The following is a 21,048-nucleotide window of genomic DNA, read 5'->3' on the forward strand; positions in this document are numbered from 1 at the left end:
TGATTCAAGGAACAACCAACCAGCCAACACAATCACAGCACACACAGCCAATCATTAATACTGCGACTACACGCTTAATTCTCAGTAACAAATAGACTTGGAATAAAGATGCGCCAAACTTTTCTAGTCATCTTATCGCGTTTCTTCTGCATTTTAGTCAATCAGTTGCTATCCATCTAGCTGTTTATGTTGGTGGTACTGGTAAAATGTTCGCCTTACCGGTACCAACAACAGTACCACCAACAGTAATGGAGTAGAAATCTTATGCTTCTTGCTACTCGAGTATGCATTTGGAAACTCGGAGCAAGTTGAACTGAGAGATTAGTACTATACATGAGGTCTCTAAAGAAAAATTGCTCCTCCTAGTCATTAGGCCAACTCCAACTCCAAGTCCAGGCCAGGGTGGTATTCTCTAGCGCAATTGGAAAGTTGGTGAGAGTTGAACCGGGGGTTACAACACAACTGAATCCCCTCCTGCCATTGTTGACACTAGGGAACTCTTTAGAGATTATCGAGTTACGCAAGTGAGATGTACGCAAGTTTTAGTTCAGAGATGACGTTTCAAGTTATATTGAAGCGGTTTGGTCCAATAATAAAATCCCAGACTCTGCCAAATTATGATGGTTCTTCTCCATCCAGTCCTCAACGATGCAACGCTACTCAGTCCTCCTGTGAACATGGAACGTACAGAGGATCATTGCCGTAAACCCGACACTCTTATGTATCACCATCATCATCATTATTATTAAAGAAATTTCTTGGCGACTCAATGAAACACCGAATATAGTCGGCAATAATGGTAATAAATAAAAAGGCAAGTAGCAGTTGTGGGACCTTTTGGGTTCGTGCTGGTATGCGCATGTATCACAATGGTCCTCTCCAGTCTCCACCACCAGAAAGTTAAATGAATCCAAAGTGGCATTAGTGCTTGCCAGCAAACCAGCAATCAACTTAGTAGTAACATATTGATCTCGTTTTGTGAGGAAACATGCTTAATCCAACAATGCACTGTACACTCGCGTCGTACTCGTATGTATGCCTATGGTTTCATTTTTAGGCGACGGACTCCTCCCATAGGTTCATTTGACCACTTAACTCTACTCAAAACTCTTCTTCTTGTTCGGTAAAAGGGCACTGGAAGTTAGTAAAAGGTCGATAATCTTGCTTAGCCTCTCCGTCCGACAAGAACCAAAGCAAAAAGATCGGTAAAAAAAAATTTTTTTTTTGGTGGGGGTGGGGAAGAATTGCAGTTTTTGATCGAAGTTTTGAGTGTTACAGTTGGTACTTTGGCAGGAGTTAAATCTTGTGCTAAGTTAGCAAAAGATGTTATGATTAAACTAGTACTCCATCCGTCTCATTCTGATAGGTTTAACAATTTACATTAAATAATAGCATTATAGAAAAGTCACAATTTAGCTATATTTTTCAATTGATAAGTGAACTGTAATATGAGATGGATGAAAAAGAAAAATAAATCTATCAAAATGGAACGAATTGAATAGTATGTATATTGGATGATCGTGTCAAAATCAATTGTACGCCGCGGCGGCGGCAGGCATTCAAATTCATTGTATCTACTTACCTTCTCCAAGTATACGTCCAATAAATTTTATTTCTTTGTGGAATCGTGCTAAACTTTTAGATTGACAACCTGATGATTCTTTGGAATGGAAAAGTTAATATTAATTTTCTTTTAATCAAAGCCGTGGACGAGTATTAGTTGTAACGATTACGTGGTGGTAGAATTTTCATCCCCAGTCGGTGTACTTTTGATGTATGTGGGTCCTTGCACAAGGAGAATAGCCAAACAGAGTGAAATAATATGGGCTGGGTTGCATTTTACGAGACGAGCAGTTACTTTTAATGGGCTGGCCAGTTCAATGCTGTAGTGTAATACAGAACATTGAATGCGCTCTCAAGTTAGGCCCGTTCAGTGCTGCAATACCGAACTAATGGCCTAGGCTTTCATTTTACAAGTCGGGAAGCATATAGTGGGCTCACACCCGAGTAAAAAATTGTTGGGTAAGAGCTTCTGTCAGTGGATTGCTTCGCACATGCGTAGCTGTGTACAATCCAACATGTCCTCGTCGACCCAAAATCCAAGTCAGTTGAATGACCCAACAAATAGGAAAGGGGGAAAAAATAAAGAAATATATATATATATATATATATATATTTATATGTTGTCTTTGCCTTGTACAGTTATTTATTTGTTTCCGGCGGGAGGTCTTGCAGCCGCTCTCCTCTCCTACTGTTTGGGAACCAGCAGAAGCGTAGCTAGATCTTTATCCCCTCCGGTTCTAACCTAGAACCTCGAACTAGTATTAAATTTATCCAGGTGAATTTCTTTGTCTTAAAACTCTCTCTGGGTTCATGTTTATTGTCCCGAATTACTTCTATCTTTAGGGTTTCGAATTCGGACTCCGTGTCTAACGTGCCTTCTTATTGAAAATTCTTGTTTTGCCTCTTCTTTTAATTTTCGTTTTTGGCCGTGATTTAAAATTATTGTTGAACGTTATATTTGATTGTGTTATAGTTGCTCACTTACTTGTAAAAATCCCAAATTCTTTTGATGGATGAATTCTATGGGGTCTACCAATATTATATCCTAGAGTGAAGAAAGGAAAGATTTCCATTCTTACACAAGTGGGTTCAAAGAGTGGCAGATTTTGTGAATCGTAGATCCTTGATTTATGAGCAATGTAGGTGTCGTGAGAAGTTGGGGCTTTCGGACCCATTACTAGTGAAAACAGGAGATGCTATTTTGACGTTGGCTTCTGAGTTACTAGATTAAATGACACAGAAACATGAAAGGTACGGTATGTACTGATTTTACTGGAATCTTGATCTGGTGTCTTCCGGTGCATAGAGCAGTTTATAAGTTTCTTGACTTCACCTGTGATTAACCTTCCTTTTTCCTCTGTTATGTAGTGGACACGTTTTTGTCTTGCAAACATGTGATAATTGGTGCATGTTTTTTTTTAAAAATTCTTTATAATTTTTCTGTGTAGAGAGACTACACACTTTTCTTTGGCAACTTGCTGGGAGCATGTGCTTGTTTTCTGCTTCTTTATCATTTTTTCTGCATCGTTGTCTGGTGGAGAAAATAAGCAGACTGCTTTGACAACATACCTTGCTTCTACAAGGAGCAACTCTTCTAGTTTATGTGTTGATTGTAACTTCATTTATCTGGTGTATGCAGGCTACTGTTGACTGCAATACACAGGAGTAACTGGACTGAATCATCAATTTTGCCGTCAGTTTCCCGCCAGCAGTTTCATGGTACTTCCATTGTCATGTGGCTGACTATGTGTATATCTAAGGGCCCTTAGTTCCTCTTTCAACTACATAAAAAGGGTGTAGTTTTATCTGGGTTGTGGATTCTCGGTGCAACTGCTGAATCAGGATTCCTTCATACATCCATTTAACTTGGGAAAATTTTTTGTTAGTCGTTTTTTACATGAACAATCCATTAAAGGATCAAAGTTGGAGCTTCCTAAAAATGGTTCCTTTGAGGACTCGGCTATCTATACTTTTTCTTTTTCAGGCATACATAAATGTTTTAGTAGTCTGGGTATCTAAGTTTCTAATGTGCTATTTTCTAAAGTGGTCTGTTTTGATCTTGATTTCTGCTATTTTGTTTAACATTCTCTGCTGGTTGTTACTTTGATGCATTTATCATCTAAACTTGACGAACTTTAAATTGCTTCTGTCTGCTATAAAATTGAGAAGTACTGATTCAATTTCTGCTATTGATTTGGGAACTCTTCGGGGTATATGACTAATCAATGCTGAAGATTGGCTTATTGGTTCATGCAGCATTTTGCTCCTTACAGAATTGCTATGCTTGTGAATTGCAGGACCTTGGGCATAGTTTTGATGACAAGTGTGAAAGCAGACTTTACATTGGCAATCTCGACTTAAGGATAACTGAGTAATGAAATATTTTTGCACCTATCTCCTTTCTTAGATTTCCATACTCAGGATAGAATTTTGCTTACAACCTCTTGTTTTTCAGGGCAGCTCTTATTAAGATGTTCTCTCCATTTGGAAAGATAGTATCTGAAGACTTTCTGTGGCACACAAGAGGCCCTAAACGTGGAGAGCCACGTGGATATGCTTTCGTTCAGTTCAACACGAAAGAGGTAAGATTGATCATTCTCGTGTGTTTTTAATAGAAATACTCTATTTCTGTTTCTCAGTTCAGCACGGTCAGTATGTTCTCTCTCAGTACAATTCCTAATTTTTGCTTTTAAAGTGAGCATGCAGGAAGCTAAATTGGCCAAAGAGAAGATGCACGGGAAGTTGGTTTGTGGTCGGCCTTTGGTTGTTCGCCTTGCTAGTGAGAAATACTTGATGGATGCAGCAAGTAATTCACCTAATGCAATTGGGGACTCAAGCAAATCAAGCCTTGCTGGTAGCAGTTCAGGACAAGTGAATCGAAGTGCAAAAATAGCTGCAATAAAGAACAAATTGAAGGCCATGGAAGAGGAGGGCGGGAACCCAAAGAAACAGAAACAAGCCGATAGCATATCTTGCATGGAGTAGATGGAGAATCCTTCATCTGTTAAAAGATAATGGACAGAGAAATCTGATAATTCTGGCTAATTAATGTTTAAGCTCTTTGGGTTCCTTTTGGAGTCAACAATTGTAGGAGATGATGACAATATAGTTTTCTGGAGACAGGTAGAAATTTCGTTTTGTGGGTTAAGTTCTTCGGAAAGGTAGACAATATAGTCAACATTATATGGTTTGTATGTATTAACTTTTAGTACTGACAGGAATGTAACTCAGTATTGGAATCCCCTTTGTTTTACGCAATTCAGAGACTATGCCAAGTAACAACTAACAACTGACAATTGTCATCCGGTTGCTGACACTTTTTACATTCCTTTGTCATTTGTGAAGCACTGTCTCAATATTTCTACCCAAAGCCAAAGGAAACTTAAAAATTCTTTGCAGCTTTGTGGTTGGAATTTGGAAGTCTGGTTCTATGCTCATGGAAAGCTCCGACTCCCAAGTGTCAGGCTCCAAGGAATAAGGGATGTCGTTTAATGATGATTGCTGTGCGTTTTGGTGACTCAATGGCATAATGGTTTAAACGACGTAGTTAGACTAATTCAGTTAGTTAGGAGTTGCGATTAGTTAGTTAGGAAAGACAATAGAATTGTATAAGATTCCATTCCCTTTCTGTTACAGATTCATTGAAGCATACCAGAAATATTTTCTCTCTCTTCTCGGTTATTCTCTCTCGTCCTCTTCCCCTTTCTCTCAATTTTCTCTTCTTTCCCAAATTCTTCCCCAACTCTGCTACTGACCGTGCCTCACTCAGGAGCTCTTGCCTGACAATTGGTATCAGAGCAGTCGATCCTTGGCTGCTTGAGGCACCACCCATGGCTGAAAACACCAGGTATCGTTCTCTGGAAGAGCAACTCAAGAAACAAGAAACTCGACTTCAGGAAGTAATGGAGACCATGGCCGCAGCTCAGACCTCTTGCCAGAACAGCTTGCAGCAGAAGTTCCAGGAGGAGCTGGGGCAGAATAACGCGAGGGTAGAGGTTATGGTAGGCAACTTGGACCAGAAGTTCAGTAAGATGGAGATGAAACTCAATGCGCTACTAAAAGTGATGATGAAAGAAAAAGGCATGCCGGAAACAGAAGCAGGCTCATCGGAACCACTCCTACCGATTCCTCCACCACATTTTAAGCTCATGACTTCCGCAAAAGAGCATGGAGCTCAACCTGAGGTTAGAGGTAAGACTTTTACCCCCAACCTGCCAAGACTTGAAATGCCTATGTTCGCATCTGGTAATCCTAGGGAATGGTTAAGGAAATGTCATAAATACTTTCTGAATTATCGAATACCTGAGAACCAAAGGGGTAGATATGGTAGAAATGTTCTTAGAGGGAAGAGCTGACAATTGGTTCCAGGGAGTGAGACTGGAAAAACCTAGGTTGACTTGGTCAGAATTTTGTGAACTATTATGTGAAAGGTTTGCGGGGAAGTGGTCACATGATGTGGTTAAGGAATTCAACAAATTACAACAAAAAGGGACAGTAGAGGAGTATGAAGAGAAGTTTGAGGAATTGATGACGCTCATGTTGATCAGAAATCCTAGACTGGACGAAGGATACTTTATATCCAGTTTCATTAGTGGGTTAAATGATGAGATTAAACCAATGGTCAAAATGTTCAAGCCACAAACTCTATCCAAGGCTTTTAAGGTTGCTGAACCGCAGGAGTGCTCACTGGAAACCTTGTCCAAGCAGCCTAAAACCTCAGGAAGGACTACGATTGAACCTAAGTATGGAATGCATAGAAACCACAGTAATAGCCAAAACAATTCCAGCTCCTATAAGTTGCCAGCTATTGATCCTAATATCAGGAAGGGTGACACTAGATCCAAAGAAGTGAGTAAGATCTCAGCTGAAGAAATGCAGTATAGGCGTAAGCACAACTTATGTTATAGATGTGGGGATAAATTTGAAATAGGTCACCGGTGTAAATCTGAGGGATTGAACTGTATAGATATGGAGGAAGAGGATGAAGCTGAATTCGAAGATGCAGAATGAGAACAAGATGAGCTTACTGGGAGGGTAGGTGAAATGGCTGAGGTATCACTGAATGCTCTAGCAGTAGCAATACAGAGGAAATCTATTATGCTACTAGGCAACTTAGGGGGAATATCTGTCAAGATCCTTGTAGATACTGGAAGTTCTGACAGCTTCATACACTATCGATTGGCTAAATCTCTTCAACTTCCTTATCAGACAGTCAAACCTTTTACTGTAACCTTGGTAGATGGCACTGACATCACTAGTGGAACAATCTGTCCAGGTGTTAGATGGTTAATACAAACTATCAGTTTCAATTCGATCTGAAGATAATGGAGTTAGGGAACTGGGATATCATCTTAGGAGTTGACTGGATGTGTCAATTCAGTCCCATCACTTTTGATTTCCATGCACTCAGTATTGCTCTTAGCAGTAGGGGTGACTTATTACATCTCCAAGGCTTCATTAACCAGCCTGTGATGGAACTAGTAAGGGGTAAGGATCTTAGAACATTTATACAAGAGAAGCAAAGGAGCTGTGCCTTTCTGCAAGTGGACTTCCAGGGTGATCAAGAGAAGGATATTCCAGAACAAGTGGCTTCAGTTTTGCAGCAGTACCCTCAGGTGTTTGCAACTCCTCAAGGACTGTCCCCTGAGAGGGAACTAGATCATCAGATTACCTTGAAACCAGGAGCAGAGCCATTCAAACTCAAACCTTACAGGTACCCCCACGCACACAAATCTGAGATTGAAAAACAGGTTGCTGAAATGCTTACAAATGGGATTGTTAAGTACAGTTATAGTCCTTTTGCTTCTCCTGTGCTATTGGTTAAGAAAAAGGACAATACTTGGAGGGTATGTGTGGATTATATGAAGCTAAATAAGTTTACTGTCAAGGACAGGTTCCCTATCCCAAACATTGATAAGCTGTTGAATGAACTACATGGGATAAAGTACATGTCTAAACTAGACCTCAGAGCTGGATATCATTAGTTGAGAGTCAAGACAGCAGACATATATAAGACTGCTTTCCAGACACATCATGGCCATTTTAAGTTTTTTGTAATGCCATTTGGCCTCACTAATGCACCAGCTACCTTCCAATCTTTGATGAACAGAATATTTCAACCTTACATGAGGAAGTTCGTATTGATTTTCTTTGATGACATTCTGGTTTACAGCCCTACACTAGAAGCACATGCACAACACTTGAAGATTGTGTTGGGTATCTTAGCTAACAATCAGCTTTACTGCAAAAAGTCCAAATGCTCGTTTGCTCAGACTTCAGTGGAGTATCTAGGATATATTATTTTCTGAGACGGGAGTGAGTATGGACATGAGCAAGGTGGAATGTATCCAGTCATGGCCTACCCCTGGCACAGTTAGGGACTTGAGGAGATTTTTGGGGTTGACTGGATACTATAGAAGGTTTATTAAGGGATATGGGATCATCTGCAAACCATTAACTCAGTTGTTGAAGAATGATGGCTTTGTGTGGAGTCATAATGCTCAGATAGCATTTGAAGATCTCAAAAGGGCTATGACTACTGCACCAGTTCTTAAAATGCCAAATTTTGAGCTTCTCTTTGTGATAGAAACTAATGCATGTGGTGTGGGTATTGGGGCAGTGTTAATGTAGCAGGGACACCCTCTAGCTTTTCTTAACAAAGCCTTCTCTCCTCAGAACTTAAGGATGTCTATTTTTGAGAAAGAGCTGATGGCCTTAGTGTTAGCAGTGACTAAATTGAAGTATTACCTTGTTGGGCACCACTTTATCGTCAAGACTGATCATCGGGCTCTTAAGTATCTGTTAGAGCAAAAACTTACCCACCATTTACAGCACAAGTGGCTTACCAAGTTACTTGGCATGGACTATGAGATCCAGTATAAAAAAGGGACTGAAAATGGGGTAGCTGATGCCTTGTCCAGGAGAAGGAGGGATGAAGAAAATGGGGAGCCAGAAGAAGGGAAACACCTTTGTGTCCTCTCAGCTGTGCAACCAGTGTGGATGAAGGAGCTAGTTGAGAGTTATGATGGTGATATTGTGGCTCTGGATATCATGTCTAAATTGCTGCTAGACCCTAATGCTTGCTCAGGGTATCAGCTGGAGAAGGGATTGCTCAAATTCAAGAGAAAACTGTATGTAGGAGTAGCTAATGGAATTAGGCACAGTTTGATCAAGGCTCTACATGATTTAGCTGTGGGGGGCCATTCTGGTTAGAGAGCATGTCTACAACGGGTACAATCTCTATTCTACTGGTCAAGCATAAAAGGGGATGTTATACAATTTGTTCAAGCTTGTAATACTTGTTAGAGGAACAAGCATGAAAATGTCCCTTATCCAGGACTTCTGCAACCACTTCCAGTTCCTCAACAGGCATGGACACATCTGACTATGGACTTTATCGAGCAGCTGCCTCTATCTAATGGGTATGATACCATTCTAGTAGTGGTGGATCGCTTTACTAAGTATAGTCACTTCATGAAGCTGTCTCACCTTATTCCGCACACCAGGTAGCTCAGTTGTTTCTTGATCAGGTGTATAAGTTGCATGGTCTACCTGAGTCCCTTACCTCTGACAGGGACAAAGTCTTCATTAGCAAATTCTGGCAGGAGCTGTTTCGTGCCATGGGAGTTGGGTTGCATTATAGTTCATCTTATCACTCTCAAACAAATGGTCAAAGTGAGAGGGTCAACTAGTGCCTTGAAAGCTACTTAAGGTGCATGTGTAGTGAACATCCATCCCATTTGAGTATTTGGTTGTCTGCAGCTGAGCTGTGGTATAATACTAATTTTCACACAAATCTGCAACTGACACCTTTTGAAGCCCTATATGGGTGTAAACCATTGCATCTGTCTTTAGGACCCTTCCATGATAGTGTCATTCCTGCAGCCGCTGATATGATACAGGAGAGACTCCAGGTTCTAGCAAACATCAAGGAAAATCTGGCCAAGGCTCAGAATCGAATGAAACACTTTGCTGATCAAAATAGGACAGAGAGGTCATTCCAAATAGGCGATTGGGTCTTCCTGAAACTGCAACCTTATGGGCAGCAAACAGTGGCCATCAGAAAGAGTTTAAAATTGTCTCCTAAGTACTATAGACCCTTCCAGATTATTGAAAGAATTGGCGCAGCAGCTTACAAGCTACAGCTTCTTGAGAGGGCCAGGGTTTATCCAGTTTTTCACATTTCTCTAATGAAGAGGAGGATTGGGGTAGGCCAAGGCACTGAATCTACCCTTCCTGAGTTTGATGCTTCTGACCAGTGCATTTTACAGCCGAAGAAGGTAGTGAAGAGGAGGGTTGTTCTACGTAACTCTCAACCCGTCATTCAGTACTTGGTCAAATGGAATCATTTGCCAGAAACTGAAGCATCTTGGGAGGACAAAACGATCATTGATAAGCAGTTTTCTGATTTTTCAGCTTGAGGACAAGCTTAGTCCTTATCAGGGAAGGAATGTCAGGCCCCAAGGAATAAGGGATGTCGTTTAATGATGATTGTTGTGCATTTTGGTGACTCAATGGCATAATGGCTTAAACGACGTAGTTAGACTAATTCAGTTAGTTAGAAGTTGCGATTAGTTAGTTAGGGAAGACAATAGAATTGTATAAGATTCCATTCCCTTTCTGTTACAGATTCATTGAAGCATAATACCAGAAATATTTTCTCTCTCTTCTCAGTTATTCTCTCTCGTCCTCTTTCATTTTCTCTCAATTCTCTCTTCTTCCCCAACTCTGCTACTGACCGTACCTCGCTCAGGAGCTCTTGCCTGACAACTTTGTGGTTGGAATTTGGAAGTCTGGTTCTATGCTCATGGAAAGCTCCGACTCCCAAGTGTCCAACTGGGGATCAATGTTTTAAAAATCGGACCGTTAATTGAATCGGTAAAGTGAAAGGGTCGAGGTTCAACTGGTCGGACGGGTTCAACCCCGGTTCAATGAATTTTTAAAAAAATAAGTTATATAAATATATATATGCACAAAATAAGACATGTAATGGACTAATTTAATACTTTATATGATGAAAAGTTTACTATTTTTTAATAAATTGGATTTTTAAAAATAAAAATTTTAAATTATAAGTTAAAACAATAAATTTCATCTCAATTTCAATTATATCTAAATCCAACCCAAAAATATCACAATATTTTGAAATTATACAAAATTCACGTCTATGAGAATTTAGACATTGTGAACTTAAATTTTAATTTACGTTTTGGGATTTCGAGATTGCAATTTAAAAAAGGAAGTTTGGAATTCGAAGGAAGTCAAGAAAATCGAAAATAGAAATGTAAACTTGATAAGAAACAAAAAATGAGATAAAAGTGAGTGGTTGTGGCATTAAATAATTTGGGTTAAAGAAAAATAATTCTTTTTTAACTTTTTTCAATTTAATGGACAAAAACAAAATTAAAAGATGGAAGAAAACATCAATAAATTAAAAATAAAGAGTTTGATTAAAAAGAGAGTGATAAAAGAAAAGAGGATAGAGAGAAAGAGAGAGAGAGAGAGAGAGTTGAAATTAAAAAGAAAGAGCCATGAGAGAATGAGATTTTGTAAGAAAAATAGAAAAAAGAAATATGAGTGTTTGTTTTATATAAATAAGTTATTAAAAAAACTAATAAGATGTGATGGTGCAACGGTTGATACATTGGTCTTCTATTACAAAGGTTTTGAGTTCGAATCTTGATAGTGCATTTTGCAAAACTTAAAAAAAAAGGGGGAAAGTTGAAAATCGAAAAACCGGTTCAATCCGGTTCGGCGGTTTTTACGGTTCAACCGGATTTTGACCGATTTTCTGACAAAATCAACAATGGCATAGAACCGACCGGTGTCATGGCCGGTTGCGGTTCAACCGATCGGTCCGATCCGATTTTCAAAACATTGCCTAGCGTTGACTATTTTACGGTGGCCCGGAACACATGTGCATCCTGTGACTTATTGACTATTGACGAGTGAACTCTTTTAAATCTTAAGTCATGGTAGAATAGTAGTAGATGCCAACACAGTTTTACGGTGGACCGGAACACATGTGCATCCTGTGAACTTGTTGACTATTGACGAGTGAACTCTTTTAAATCTTAAGTCATGGTAGAATAGTAGTAGATGTCAACACAGATGTAGTTGTCCCAAATACATGACTGAGTAGCGTAGAAATTAGCATCTAACACAATATAGACATATTAATAACTGGATGCAAAAATTACAACAAAAATTTTTACTCGTGTGTCTCACAATCAGTAACTTATTTTCTTTTTATTCGTGTGTCACACATCAATCTCATTTACTAAATTCTACCAAAAAAATCCCATTTACTAAAAAAATTTTAAATTCACCTCATTTTGACCATTAATTATATGGTAACAAATAGTAAGACGTGTCTGCAATTAAAGTACTATGTACTATATATCACTGTTTATTGCTCTTACGATTGCGGCGAATCCCTTCTTCTTCTTTTTTTGTCGATACGATAGAATTCTTAGAACCTAAATTAGTCTATTCTAGGGAGAGGAAGAGGGGACTCAATGTGAGTATAAACTCCATCGAAATTGGTCAATGAAGACCGTCACATATTGTGACAATTTTTGTGCACCTCTTAGGCTTGGAATGACCACTGGGCCAGTGGCATTGCGGCGAATCCCTTCACTAGGGGAGATTCCTTCGTATTTCTGCTTCTTTAACAAAACCACCTGTGGATTTCTTACCAAGCCCCCACTGCCCTTTCGGAAAAAAAAAAAAGGGCTGAACCCAAGAATCTTGGTTGAGGCTGCCAAGATACTGGGATCTGCCGTAAATGGCGTCGCAACAGGGGTTGCTGCTGTCAACTCCGGTTCTTCAACGGTGGTCATGTCTCGGTTCCCGCCAAAACATTTCCACCATTTCCTCTGCCTACTCAGGAATTGCTAACCCAGCACCTCAGCTACCCAAGTCCCACTCACGCTTCCCGGGAAATCATCAGAAATCCTTGTTCTTCCCCCTCTATTCACCCGGATTGAATCGTCATGTAGCACCTAATTCTATCAGACCGCAGTTGAGTTATCCCATCATTTCTCCACAAGATCACTGGGGCACTTGGACTGCTCTTTTGGCCACCGGCGCTTTCGGTATCTGGTAAGTCATAATAATCTATCCGCATTTTCCCATCAAAAAATTACCGTTATTTTTGGTCTCAGTTGAGGGAATGATCATTATTTGTAATACTGAGTCAAGGTCAGAGAGGACCAAGATTGGAAGTACATTGAGTGGTGCGCTGGTGAGTATATTAGTTGGTTTAGCCGCCAGCAATTTGGGAATCATACCTTGCGATGCGCCCGCATATAAAATCGTTTTGCAAATCTTGCTGCCAATGGCAGTTCCCTTGCTGTTGTTCAGAGCGGATTTGCGTCGGGTAATACAGTCCACTGGGACACTGCTTCTGGCTTTCTTGCTTGGATCAGGTAGAAAACGATCCCGGAATTCCCTTAAAGCTTCAATCTTGTGTTGGCACTATGTGAGTTGAAAATTTTTTAGAATGTGTTTATCCCAAAAAAAAAAAAATGGTAGATTTAAATCCAAGTTTGCTGGAGGGTTGATAAGTGATACAGAACTGAAATGTAATCATCATGCTCTCAACTTTACGTATCTACTTAGATAACCATGTAGTACTGCAACATGCTGTGCATTCAGTTCAAGTTCATCCTAATAGATACTTATAAACAGCACTGGACTGTAAAGAATTTATGAAAAAATTGAATAGAGTCTTTGGTTGGCCTTAGAATTTTCTAAGTCTTTGCAGTAGGGGCAATCCATCTCAGAGCAACTTGGGATAAAATTTTTGATACTTTTTACCCTTTCTAAAAAATTTGTGGTCACCACTTACCATGTTAAAACCTGAGCTTATGTGGCATCTTTTAAATTTTCAAGACCCTCAATAGTTTTTGCTTTCTTATGTGGTTGTATCGCAGTTGCAACGACTCTTGGAACTGCTGTGGCATTCCTTTTGGTGCCAATGCGATCATTGGGTCAAGATGGTTGGAAGATAGCTGCTGCACTAATGGGAAGACATATTGGTGGAGGTAACCTAAGACGACATTGACCGCGTCATGTTTTTACCTTTCTTTGAAACTTCACTGCATAGTCATTCTGATGACCACATTAGATTTTTACTAGACATATTTCTGTCACTCCACATTCCCTTAATCATGCAATGGGTTATTTTCAGTTTGATGCTAGGTTTGACGTCAAATCAGGCTATTGGAATGCAAAAGGGATCTTCTTTTATTTTCACTCAATTGTTAAGTATTTTATTTGCTTTTCTTATGCTAAGAAAGAGGGTGCCAACAAATGCTTGCTTCCTTTATACTAGCTTTCCTCTAGACAAATTTCTGTCACTCCATACTATCTTAATTATGCAATGGGTTATTTTCCATTTGGTGCTAAGTTTGACGTCAAATCAGGATATTGGAATGCAAAAGGGATCTTCTTTTATTTTCACTCAATTGTGAAGTATTTTATGGATTTTCTAATGCTAAAAAAGATGGTGAACTAGCTTTCTTCTACTGTATGAAGCTTTTCTGGCTTCATTTGCATTGAATGAGAAATTTTAATTTGAATGGTGTAAGATTTCAGGTCAATAAGAGTCTCAGTGGTGCTTCCTCTTTTAATTGACGCTGTGGATTGTTTATGTTCCCATTCAGCTGTGTTTGCAAGATGAATTGGTTTGCTCTTCTTATAACCATATTGATAGAGCTTTTTTTTTTTTCCCTTTTATTTAGCTGTCAACTATGTGGCGATTTCTGAAGCCTTAGAAGTCACGCCTTCTGTCTTAGCTGCTGGACTAGCTGCAGATAATGTTATTTGTGCCATATATTTTACAACATTGTTTGCATTGGCATCTGGAATACCTCCTGAGGCTTCAACAGCAACTACTGGTTCGGTCCAATTTCTCGAGTCATCATATGGTTAATTTTAGTTTTTTCATTCTAATTAAATTGTGATTGCTGATCGAGATTCTTTGAAAAGAAATCTTGTACATCGGAGTTTTCAACTTTTTATTATTATTGTTATTTTTTTTTTTTGTTTGACAAAAGGTCAAGCCAGTCATTTGTTCTTCAATTTTACCTCTATTTATTTATCAGTAGAAAATTTTGTGAGTCTGTGCGACATAAAGGCATCAACCATGTTAAGTAAGGCTATTGCAACTGCGCTGCATCTGACCACACTGAACTTTTATAGATGCTGATGCTGGATATGATATATCAGAATCTGGAAATAAACTGCCTGTACTGCCAACTGCTACAGCCCTAGCTGTATCCTTTGCCATTTGCAAAGCTGGCAGTTCTTTTGCAAAGTATTTTGGAATCTCAGGAGGTAGCCTTCCAGCCATTACTGCAATAGTTGTAATTCTGGCAACTGTATTTCCAAGGTTATTTGCTCATCTAGCACCATCTGGCGAGGCTATGGCACTGATTCTCATGCAGGTGATTTTTTTTTTTCATATGCACGTGGGTCCTTCTGTTACAGATTATAATCGCTGCTTCCTATGTTCTTCTTGTACTGAACCTAAATTTGTACTTGGATCAAGTTCCTTAAACATAAATTTTATTAATGACACTTTTTTTGGGCCTCTGCCATATAAGAGTATCTTTGGTTTTTGATACTATTAATTCATCGTTCATGCTCTCTTGAGCTTGCAACATAGTTCACGTAGCGTTGTTGCATTGCCCAAACTTCTATTAAGACTGTTAAGACTCTTACTGGTCACAGTAGAGAAGCTAGATCAACTAAGCAGTTTTTGGTAGCGTTCAACCTGTAGTTTTTTGGATACCTGGGATGAGAATAGACAAGATGTATATTATGCCAAAAAAGGACCAGTTGTGCTAAAATTTCGAATGACTAGGGTCGGGGATAAGCTCCTTAGACATGTAGGAAGATGTTTTGTGATAGGTTGAAACTCCATAAGAGAAAATGCTAATGACACTTGGCCATCCTTAGGCACAAGCCACCATTGAAAAACGTTGTGGTCGCTATATTAATTTTCTGCTTTGCAGCTTCAGCTTGTGTTTCAATTCCCTGGTTAACTCAAACCGCTGAAGTTTTTTGAGTAGAAATTACTATATCTGTGAGCTTACTGTGGGTAGAATGACTTGTTTACGTTCGTTTTCTTGTTGGAGATAACAGGTATTTTTCACAGTGGTGGGAGCAAGTGGTAGCATATGGAATGTGATCAATACAGCACCAAGTATTTTGTTGTTTGCCCTAGTTCAGATAGCTGTTCATCTTGCTGTGATTCTTGGTCTGGGAAAGCTCTTCCGCTTTGACCTCAAGTTGCTGCTTTTGGCATCTAATGCGAACGTAGGTGGCCCCACAACCGCTTGTGGAATGGCCACTGCCAAAGGATGGAGCTCTTTGGTTGTTCCCGGTATTCTTGCTGGCATTTTTGGCATTGCCATTGCCACTTTCGTTGGTATTGCTTTTGGGGTGACTGTGCTCAGATTTATGTAGTTACCTGACTGGCGGATCAGTCTGGCTTGTAATTTGAACTTTTTTTTTTGCTTTTGGGGTTCCATTTTATTTTACCTTTTGCACCCTTCTGTTCAACGTATGATCGTCCTGGTTATAACGAGACAGAAGGCTGCTTGATTGATCATTGCAACTAGACATGAGCACAACCGAACTTTTAGATGCATCATCTGAAGAAGAATCAATAATAACAGGTTACGCCTGGACTGCATTATCTGGGGAGTTTCTTCTAATGTAGTAGCAGTAGCATTTTGGATTGCATTGGGTCTTCCACCCTTATATTAAGCTCTAATAACATCCAAGTATAAACATGCCAAAAATGCGTCATATCTACTCTGCAACTTTTCCTACAACCCCATCATTCATTTTCAAGAGATATGTGGTAGTACTTACGCCATGAGTATAAATTAAGATTTGCTTGATTTTCCTGCGTCCTTCAATAAACTCTTTTAACTTCAAACACAAACCTTGAAATATACAGAAAAAAAAAGGTGCCTGTAATCTTTACAAACTGTTTAAAGCGAATTAGTCGCAAGAAATTAAGTAATTCCATTCCATGCTGTTATAGATGGTGTGAATATTCATTATGTTTTGTCATAACTAAAGTTGCAGAGGTGGTGGCTGCTAGTGCCAGAGAGGGTGTTCTTCCTGCATTGAATCTGGGATTCTCCATTTTGATTTTTGAAGCAGCAGGGTCATTCTTGAAGCACCTCCTTTGGATTTTTTTCATTACAGGTGGGAAGCCTCTTTAGGTTAGTAGGTATAAAAATCTATCCTAATCTAAAGAAAATGGAGCCTCTTTGAACTAGTAAGTATAAACATCTGAATAAATCAAAAGGATGTATTGGCACCTCCTTTGAATTTTTTTCATTGCAGGTGGATTTCGAATCTCGACTTACAATTCAAAGAGTTTTTGTGGCCATTGAGCCAAAGATCAGTGGTTTCCATCCATGTATTATTACTCCTAGTACTCAGTAGTATTGTCGCAAAATTATTATTTGGGTGTCTAGGGAGGAATGGGAGCTACGCTACCATTATCAAGGTGCTCATGCAGAATTAGCGCGCCCTTTTTTTTTTCCAAAAATAATTTTTTTTTTCCGATGTCAGAAATGCACAGCGACAGACTTCTCATAGATGGGGTGGGGCCACAGAAGAACGCTATAGGAAATCCATCTTGGGCTTGAAAGTCTGTCGGCCCAACTTGGAAGGCTTCACTCGACGCGTGCTAATTGGAGGATGGTGCTCTTCCTCAAGTAACAATTTGCCACGTGTCTCCATTTTCCATCCATTATCAGCCGGCATCCATCTCCAACAAGAATCCCATAAACCTCCTCCTGCTGCTGCCAATGAAGGAGGCGACAAGACTGTCTAAACTTCGAAAGAAATGGCGTCTTTGGCGGCAATGCAGCTGTTACGAGTCCCCACTCTCTCATCATCATCATCATCGGTGCCATCAACAGTTCAGAGACCACCCTTTTTGTCAACATTCTCGGTTGGAAGGAAATCCCAGTTGAACTCCAAGCCAGCATCATCTTATTCATACGGGTTCGTAAGGAACAATGGTATTCTTACTACGCGCAGCTGGAACCATGCGACGGTTAAATCTCTGTCGAATTCCCCCTTAATATCTCCCCACGACAATTGGGGCATCTGGACTGCTCTTCTTGCAACCGGCGCTCTTGGTCTCTGGTAAGAACATTGCATCGATTTTTCTCTCTTTCATGGGACTACTTTTTGTTTTTAAGCAATCTTTTGCGAGAGTCCTCTTTTTTTTTTTTTTTTTTTAACTCCCCACATAGGCAAATGGTAGTATTATTAAATGTGCTTAAGGACAGTTGAGATGTTGCTTGCTGTGGGAATGAAGGTCGGAGAAGACCAAGGTTGGTAGCACGGTGAGCGCAGCATTGGTCAGCATCTTGATTGGGCTGGCAGCCAGCAATGCGGGAATTATTCCTTATGAAGCCCCCGCTTATTCGGTTGTCATCAAATTTCTGCTCCCATTGACAGTGCCATTGCTTCTATTCAGAGCAGATATGCAACAACTAATTCGCTCAACTGGGACTCTGCTTCTCGTTTTCTTGCTCGGATCAGGTCTCTTTCTCTTGCGCACTTCTGCCTGTTGTTTGGATCATGCAATAGATATACAGCATATAATATGAATTCATTATCTTAAAAGCAGAGCATCTTTCTTTTCTTTTTCCATTTCCTTTTTGGATGTGGCAGTGGCAACAATTGCTGGGACTTTAGTGGCATTCCTGTTGGTGCCCATGCGCTCCCTTGGTCCAGATAACTGGAAAATAGCTGCTGCTCTTATGGGCAGTTATATTGGTGGAGGCAAGTTGTCTTGAAACTGCACTGATTTCTCTGTGGTTTTGAACATGACTATCGACTTGATTTGTTACATGTCAATTGCGGCGGAGAAATGGTTAACGCTAATCTACCAAAGATGACTAACCTTTTGGTGACTTAAGTCTCAACTCTCAAGTAGTGCGCAATTTTCCCTGCCAAAAGAATTTGAAGCCAAATATATCTGCAGCTGTGAAATGCAATTTATGAAATATGAAACTGTTCAGTGTTACTTACTTTGCTCAAATAGTATCTTAAGCTATGCTTTGAAACAAGTAGGATTTTCTTGTAAATTGAGATGTACTGTTAGCAAAGCATCAAAAGGGCATGTATATGTGCACAAAATGGATCATCACGTTTAGTATTGTAGTAGGAGCATTTGCGGATGGTCAAGGAGAGTTTTAATACTACTGGTTCCAGGTCTAACGCTTTTTAAGATTAACATTCCTAATGTTTAAATGAATGGGAGGCATCTTTTCTGAAAAATCCACATTCCTTTTCTGCAATGGTAATTGAAGAGTACAGGTTGTCTAAAATTATTTGTGTGCAATGCCAGAATCTCAACTTCTGGCTGTTCCTATGGTAACATACAATCAATTCAGTCATCAACTAAAACAAGAAAAAGAATAAAGAAAGAAAAGGAATTAATGATTGGCGTGAAGTATGTAATGCAGTCAAAGGAAGCGCCTCTGTGTTTACATCTTGGATCTCTGTGTTCTTAATCAATTTCCTATGCATTTCTTTCTTCATCTTCAACAATAATGTCTTATTGTCATTCCTGTAGCCATCAACTATGTTGCAATCTCAGAGGCACTTGGCACTTCTTCCTCAATTGTAGCTGCTGGTGTTGCTGCTGATAATGTAATTTGTGCAGTATACTTTATTGTATTGTTTGGGTTGGCCTCCAAAATACCTTCAGAGACTTCATTTTTTAGTAATAGTAAGTAGTCTTGGGCTCTGTATTGCTAGTAATAGTAATTGTATTTGTTTAACTGTCAATCAATTTGCTCTACTGTGATTTTTTTATTTTTTATTTTTTTAAACTTTCCTTTTGTCTTGATTCATAACATTCTTTATCAAAACAGATTGTATTACATGGTGATTTATGTGATGAGGCTTGAGACTGGAAGACCTTATACTTACGTATAGTTTGATCTTAAAGTGAATGAGTAGTTCTTTTTACAAAAAAAAACTTCTGTATGCTGACTGTTGCTACATTCCTCTGGATTTATCATCATCATATGAAGTGGAACCTCGTCATTTTCTATTCATTTCATATTTTCTCTAACCCAATATGATGTCCCTAACATCAATGCTAGAATGATTCTTTTTGTCACTGCTACATTTGTGGCAGATGTTACTACAGATTTGCCGTCCGATTCTGCCAGCAAATTACCAGTGCTGCAGATGGGTACATCACTGGCTGTTTCCTTCGCTATATGCAAGGCTTCCACTTCTCTTACCAGATTTTTTGGAATTCAAAATTGTGATCTTCCTGTAATCACCACAATTGTTGTGATTTTAGCAACTTCTTTCCCTGGTTATTTTCGCCCCATCGCACCTACTGCTGATGCTATTGCTGTGGTCTTAATGCAGGTAAACATAAAGGTGCTCTAAGTAGTCTCCTTTTTCTTGCATACCTCTTTGGATTATTGCTTGTAACATAAACCAACCTATGAATGTCAATACTCCATTGAGAAATGCTTTTGGTTCTCTGGAAGGAGATGTAACTTCTAATATGAGCAACAAGTGTTCTTGAGCTCCACAATATTGAAAGAAGGGGAAACAAGCAGTCCTACAAGTGTTTTTGTCATCTTGCCTTTGAACGACATATTATTGCAAAGTCATTACTTTTTATTGAGATACGTTCTTCCTCGGTCACTTGTTCCAACTTCCAATGTACTTTATCGAGGGCTCAGTTTAAGGCCATCAAATGTGAAAACTCAAAAGCCCCATCCAAGTCATAAGCTCAATGAATTGCTTCATTTTGTGAGTAGGGTCAGATTTATTTAGTTCCATGTTGTGGATAATTAGTCCACTGCTTCTGCCTAGTTGTTTAATCAAAGACTCCTTTTTCTTTCTTTTAATTTTAATTTTTTCCCAATTGGGGTTAAACTGTGAACAGGTATTTTTTGCTGTTGTGGGCGCTGGAGGGAGCATATGGAATGTCATCACTACTGCTCCAAGCATTTTTATGTTTGCATTTGTTCAAGTAACCATCCATCTTATAGTGATACTCGGACTAGGAAAACTATTTTGCGTCGATCTAAAGCTGTTGCTTCTGGCATCAAATGCTAATATTGGAGGTCCTACAACAGCATGTGGCATGGCCAAGGCCAAAGCATGGGACTCTTTGGTTGTTCCTGGGATTCTAGCAGGAATATTTGGAGTATCCATTGCAACATTTTTAGGAATTGGGTTTGGAATTCTAGTTCTTAAACACTTGTAACTTGTTTTTTCATGGCCAAGGCCAAACAAAGCATGGGACTCTTTGGCTGTTCCAGAGGGAATATCGATTGCAACATTTTTAGGACTTGCGTTTGGAATTCTACTTGAAACACTTGTTTTTGAAACACTTGTTTTCTCTGCGGCCTTTATATTAATTGTTTTCTATGGTACCTAAGCGCATCCCTATGTTACTCTGTA

The 21,048-nt window shown here is 39.4% G+C and overlaps 3 protein-coding genes across 10 annotated transcripts; all 3 read left to right on the plus strand.

The window, feature by feature from the left end:
* The first annotated feature begins 2,218 nt into the window (after window positions 1-2,218).
* On the plus strand, window positions 2,219-4,888 carry LOC113762351 (probable RNA-binding protein 18). Of its 3 annotated transcripts, XM_027305758.1 has the most exons (5): window positions 2,219-2,338; window positions 3,203-3,282; window positions 3,861-3,934; window positions 4,019-4,145; window positions 4,270-4,888. In XM_027305758.1, the coding sequence occupies exons 2-5, from the start codon at window positions 3,280-3,282 to the stop codon at window positions 4,546-4,548; spliced, it is 483 nt and encodes a 160-aa protein (XP_027161559.1). In that variant the 5' UTR covers window positions 2,219-2,338; window positions 3,203-3,279; the 3' UTR covers window positions 4,549-4,888. The 3 variants fall into 3 exon arrangements, with proteins under 3 accessions (XP_027161559.1, XP_027161560.1, XP_027161561.1); XM_027305759.1 differs by lacking the exons at window positions 2,219-2,338; window positions 3,203-3,282 and having other exon boundaries at window positions 3,860-3,934; window positions 4,024-4,145; XM_027305760.1 differs by lacking the exons at window positions 2,219-2,338; window positions 3,203-3,282; window positions 3,861-3,934 and having other exon boundaries at window positions 4,054-4,145; window positions 4,259-4,888.
* A 7,348-nt stretch (window positions 4,889-12,236) lies between these two features.
* LOC113761040 (uncharacterized membrane protein YjcL) lies at window positions 12,237-16,283 on the plus strand. 2 transcript variants are annotated; one of them, XM_027303846.1, is made up of 7 exons: window positions 12,237-12,270; window positions 12,329-12,666; window positions 12,766-12,992; window positions 13,500-13,610; window positions 14,310-14,465; window positions 14,770-15,014; window positions 15,715-16,283. In XM_027303846.1, exons 2-7 carry the CDS (start codon window positions 12,350-12,352, stop codon window positions 16,036-16,038), a joined length of 1,380 nt encoding a protein of 459 aa, XP_027159647.1. In that variant the 5' UTR covers window positions 12,237-12,270; window positions 12,329-12,349; the 3' UTR covers window positions 16,039-16,283. The 2 variants fall into 2 exon arrangements, with proteins under 2 accessions (XP_027159647.1, XP_027159646.1); XM_027303845.1 differs by lacking the exon at window positions 12,237-12,270 and having other exon boundaries at window positions 12,279-12,666.
* Window positions 16,284-17,352: 1,069 nt separating this feature from the next.
* Window positions 17,353-20,935, plus strand: LOC113762961 (uncharacterized membrane protein YjcL-like). Of its 5 annotated transcripts, none has more exons than XM_027306620.1 (6): window positions 17,353-17,745; window positions 17,921-18,147; window positions 18,280-18,390; window positions 19,187-19,342; window positions 19,757-19,998; window positions 20,528-20,935. In XM_027306620.1, the coding sequence occupies exons 1-6, from the start codon at window positions 17,441-17,443 to the stop codon at window positions 20,849-20,851; spliced, it is 1,365 nt and encodes a 454-aa protein (XP_027162421.1). In that variant the 5' UTR covers window positions 17,353-17,440; the 3' UTR covers window positions 20,852-20,935. The 5 variants fall into 5 exon arrangements, with proteins under 5 accessions (XP_027162421.1, XP_027162424.1, XP_027162425.1 ...); XM_027306623.1 differs by having other exon boundaries at window positions 20,649-20,763; XM_027306624.1 differs by lacking the exon at window positions 20,528-20,935 and adding an exon at window positions 19,999-20,215 and having other exon boundaries at window positions 19,757-19,899.
* The last annotated feature ends 113 nt before the right edge of the window (window positions 20,936-21,048 follow it).

The sequence above is a fragment of the Coffea eugenioides genome, chromosome 2, assembly GCF_003713205.1.
Source record: "Coffea eugenioides isolate CCC68of chromosome 2, Ceug_1.0, whole genome shotgun sequence".
NCBI classification, from domain to species: Eukaryota; Viridiplantae; Streptophyta; class Magnoliopsida; order Gentianales; family Rubiaceae; genus Coffea; species Coffea eugenioides.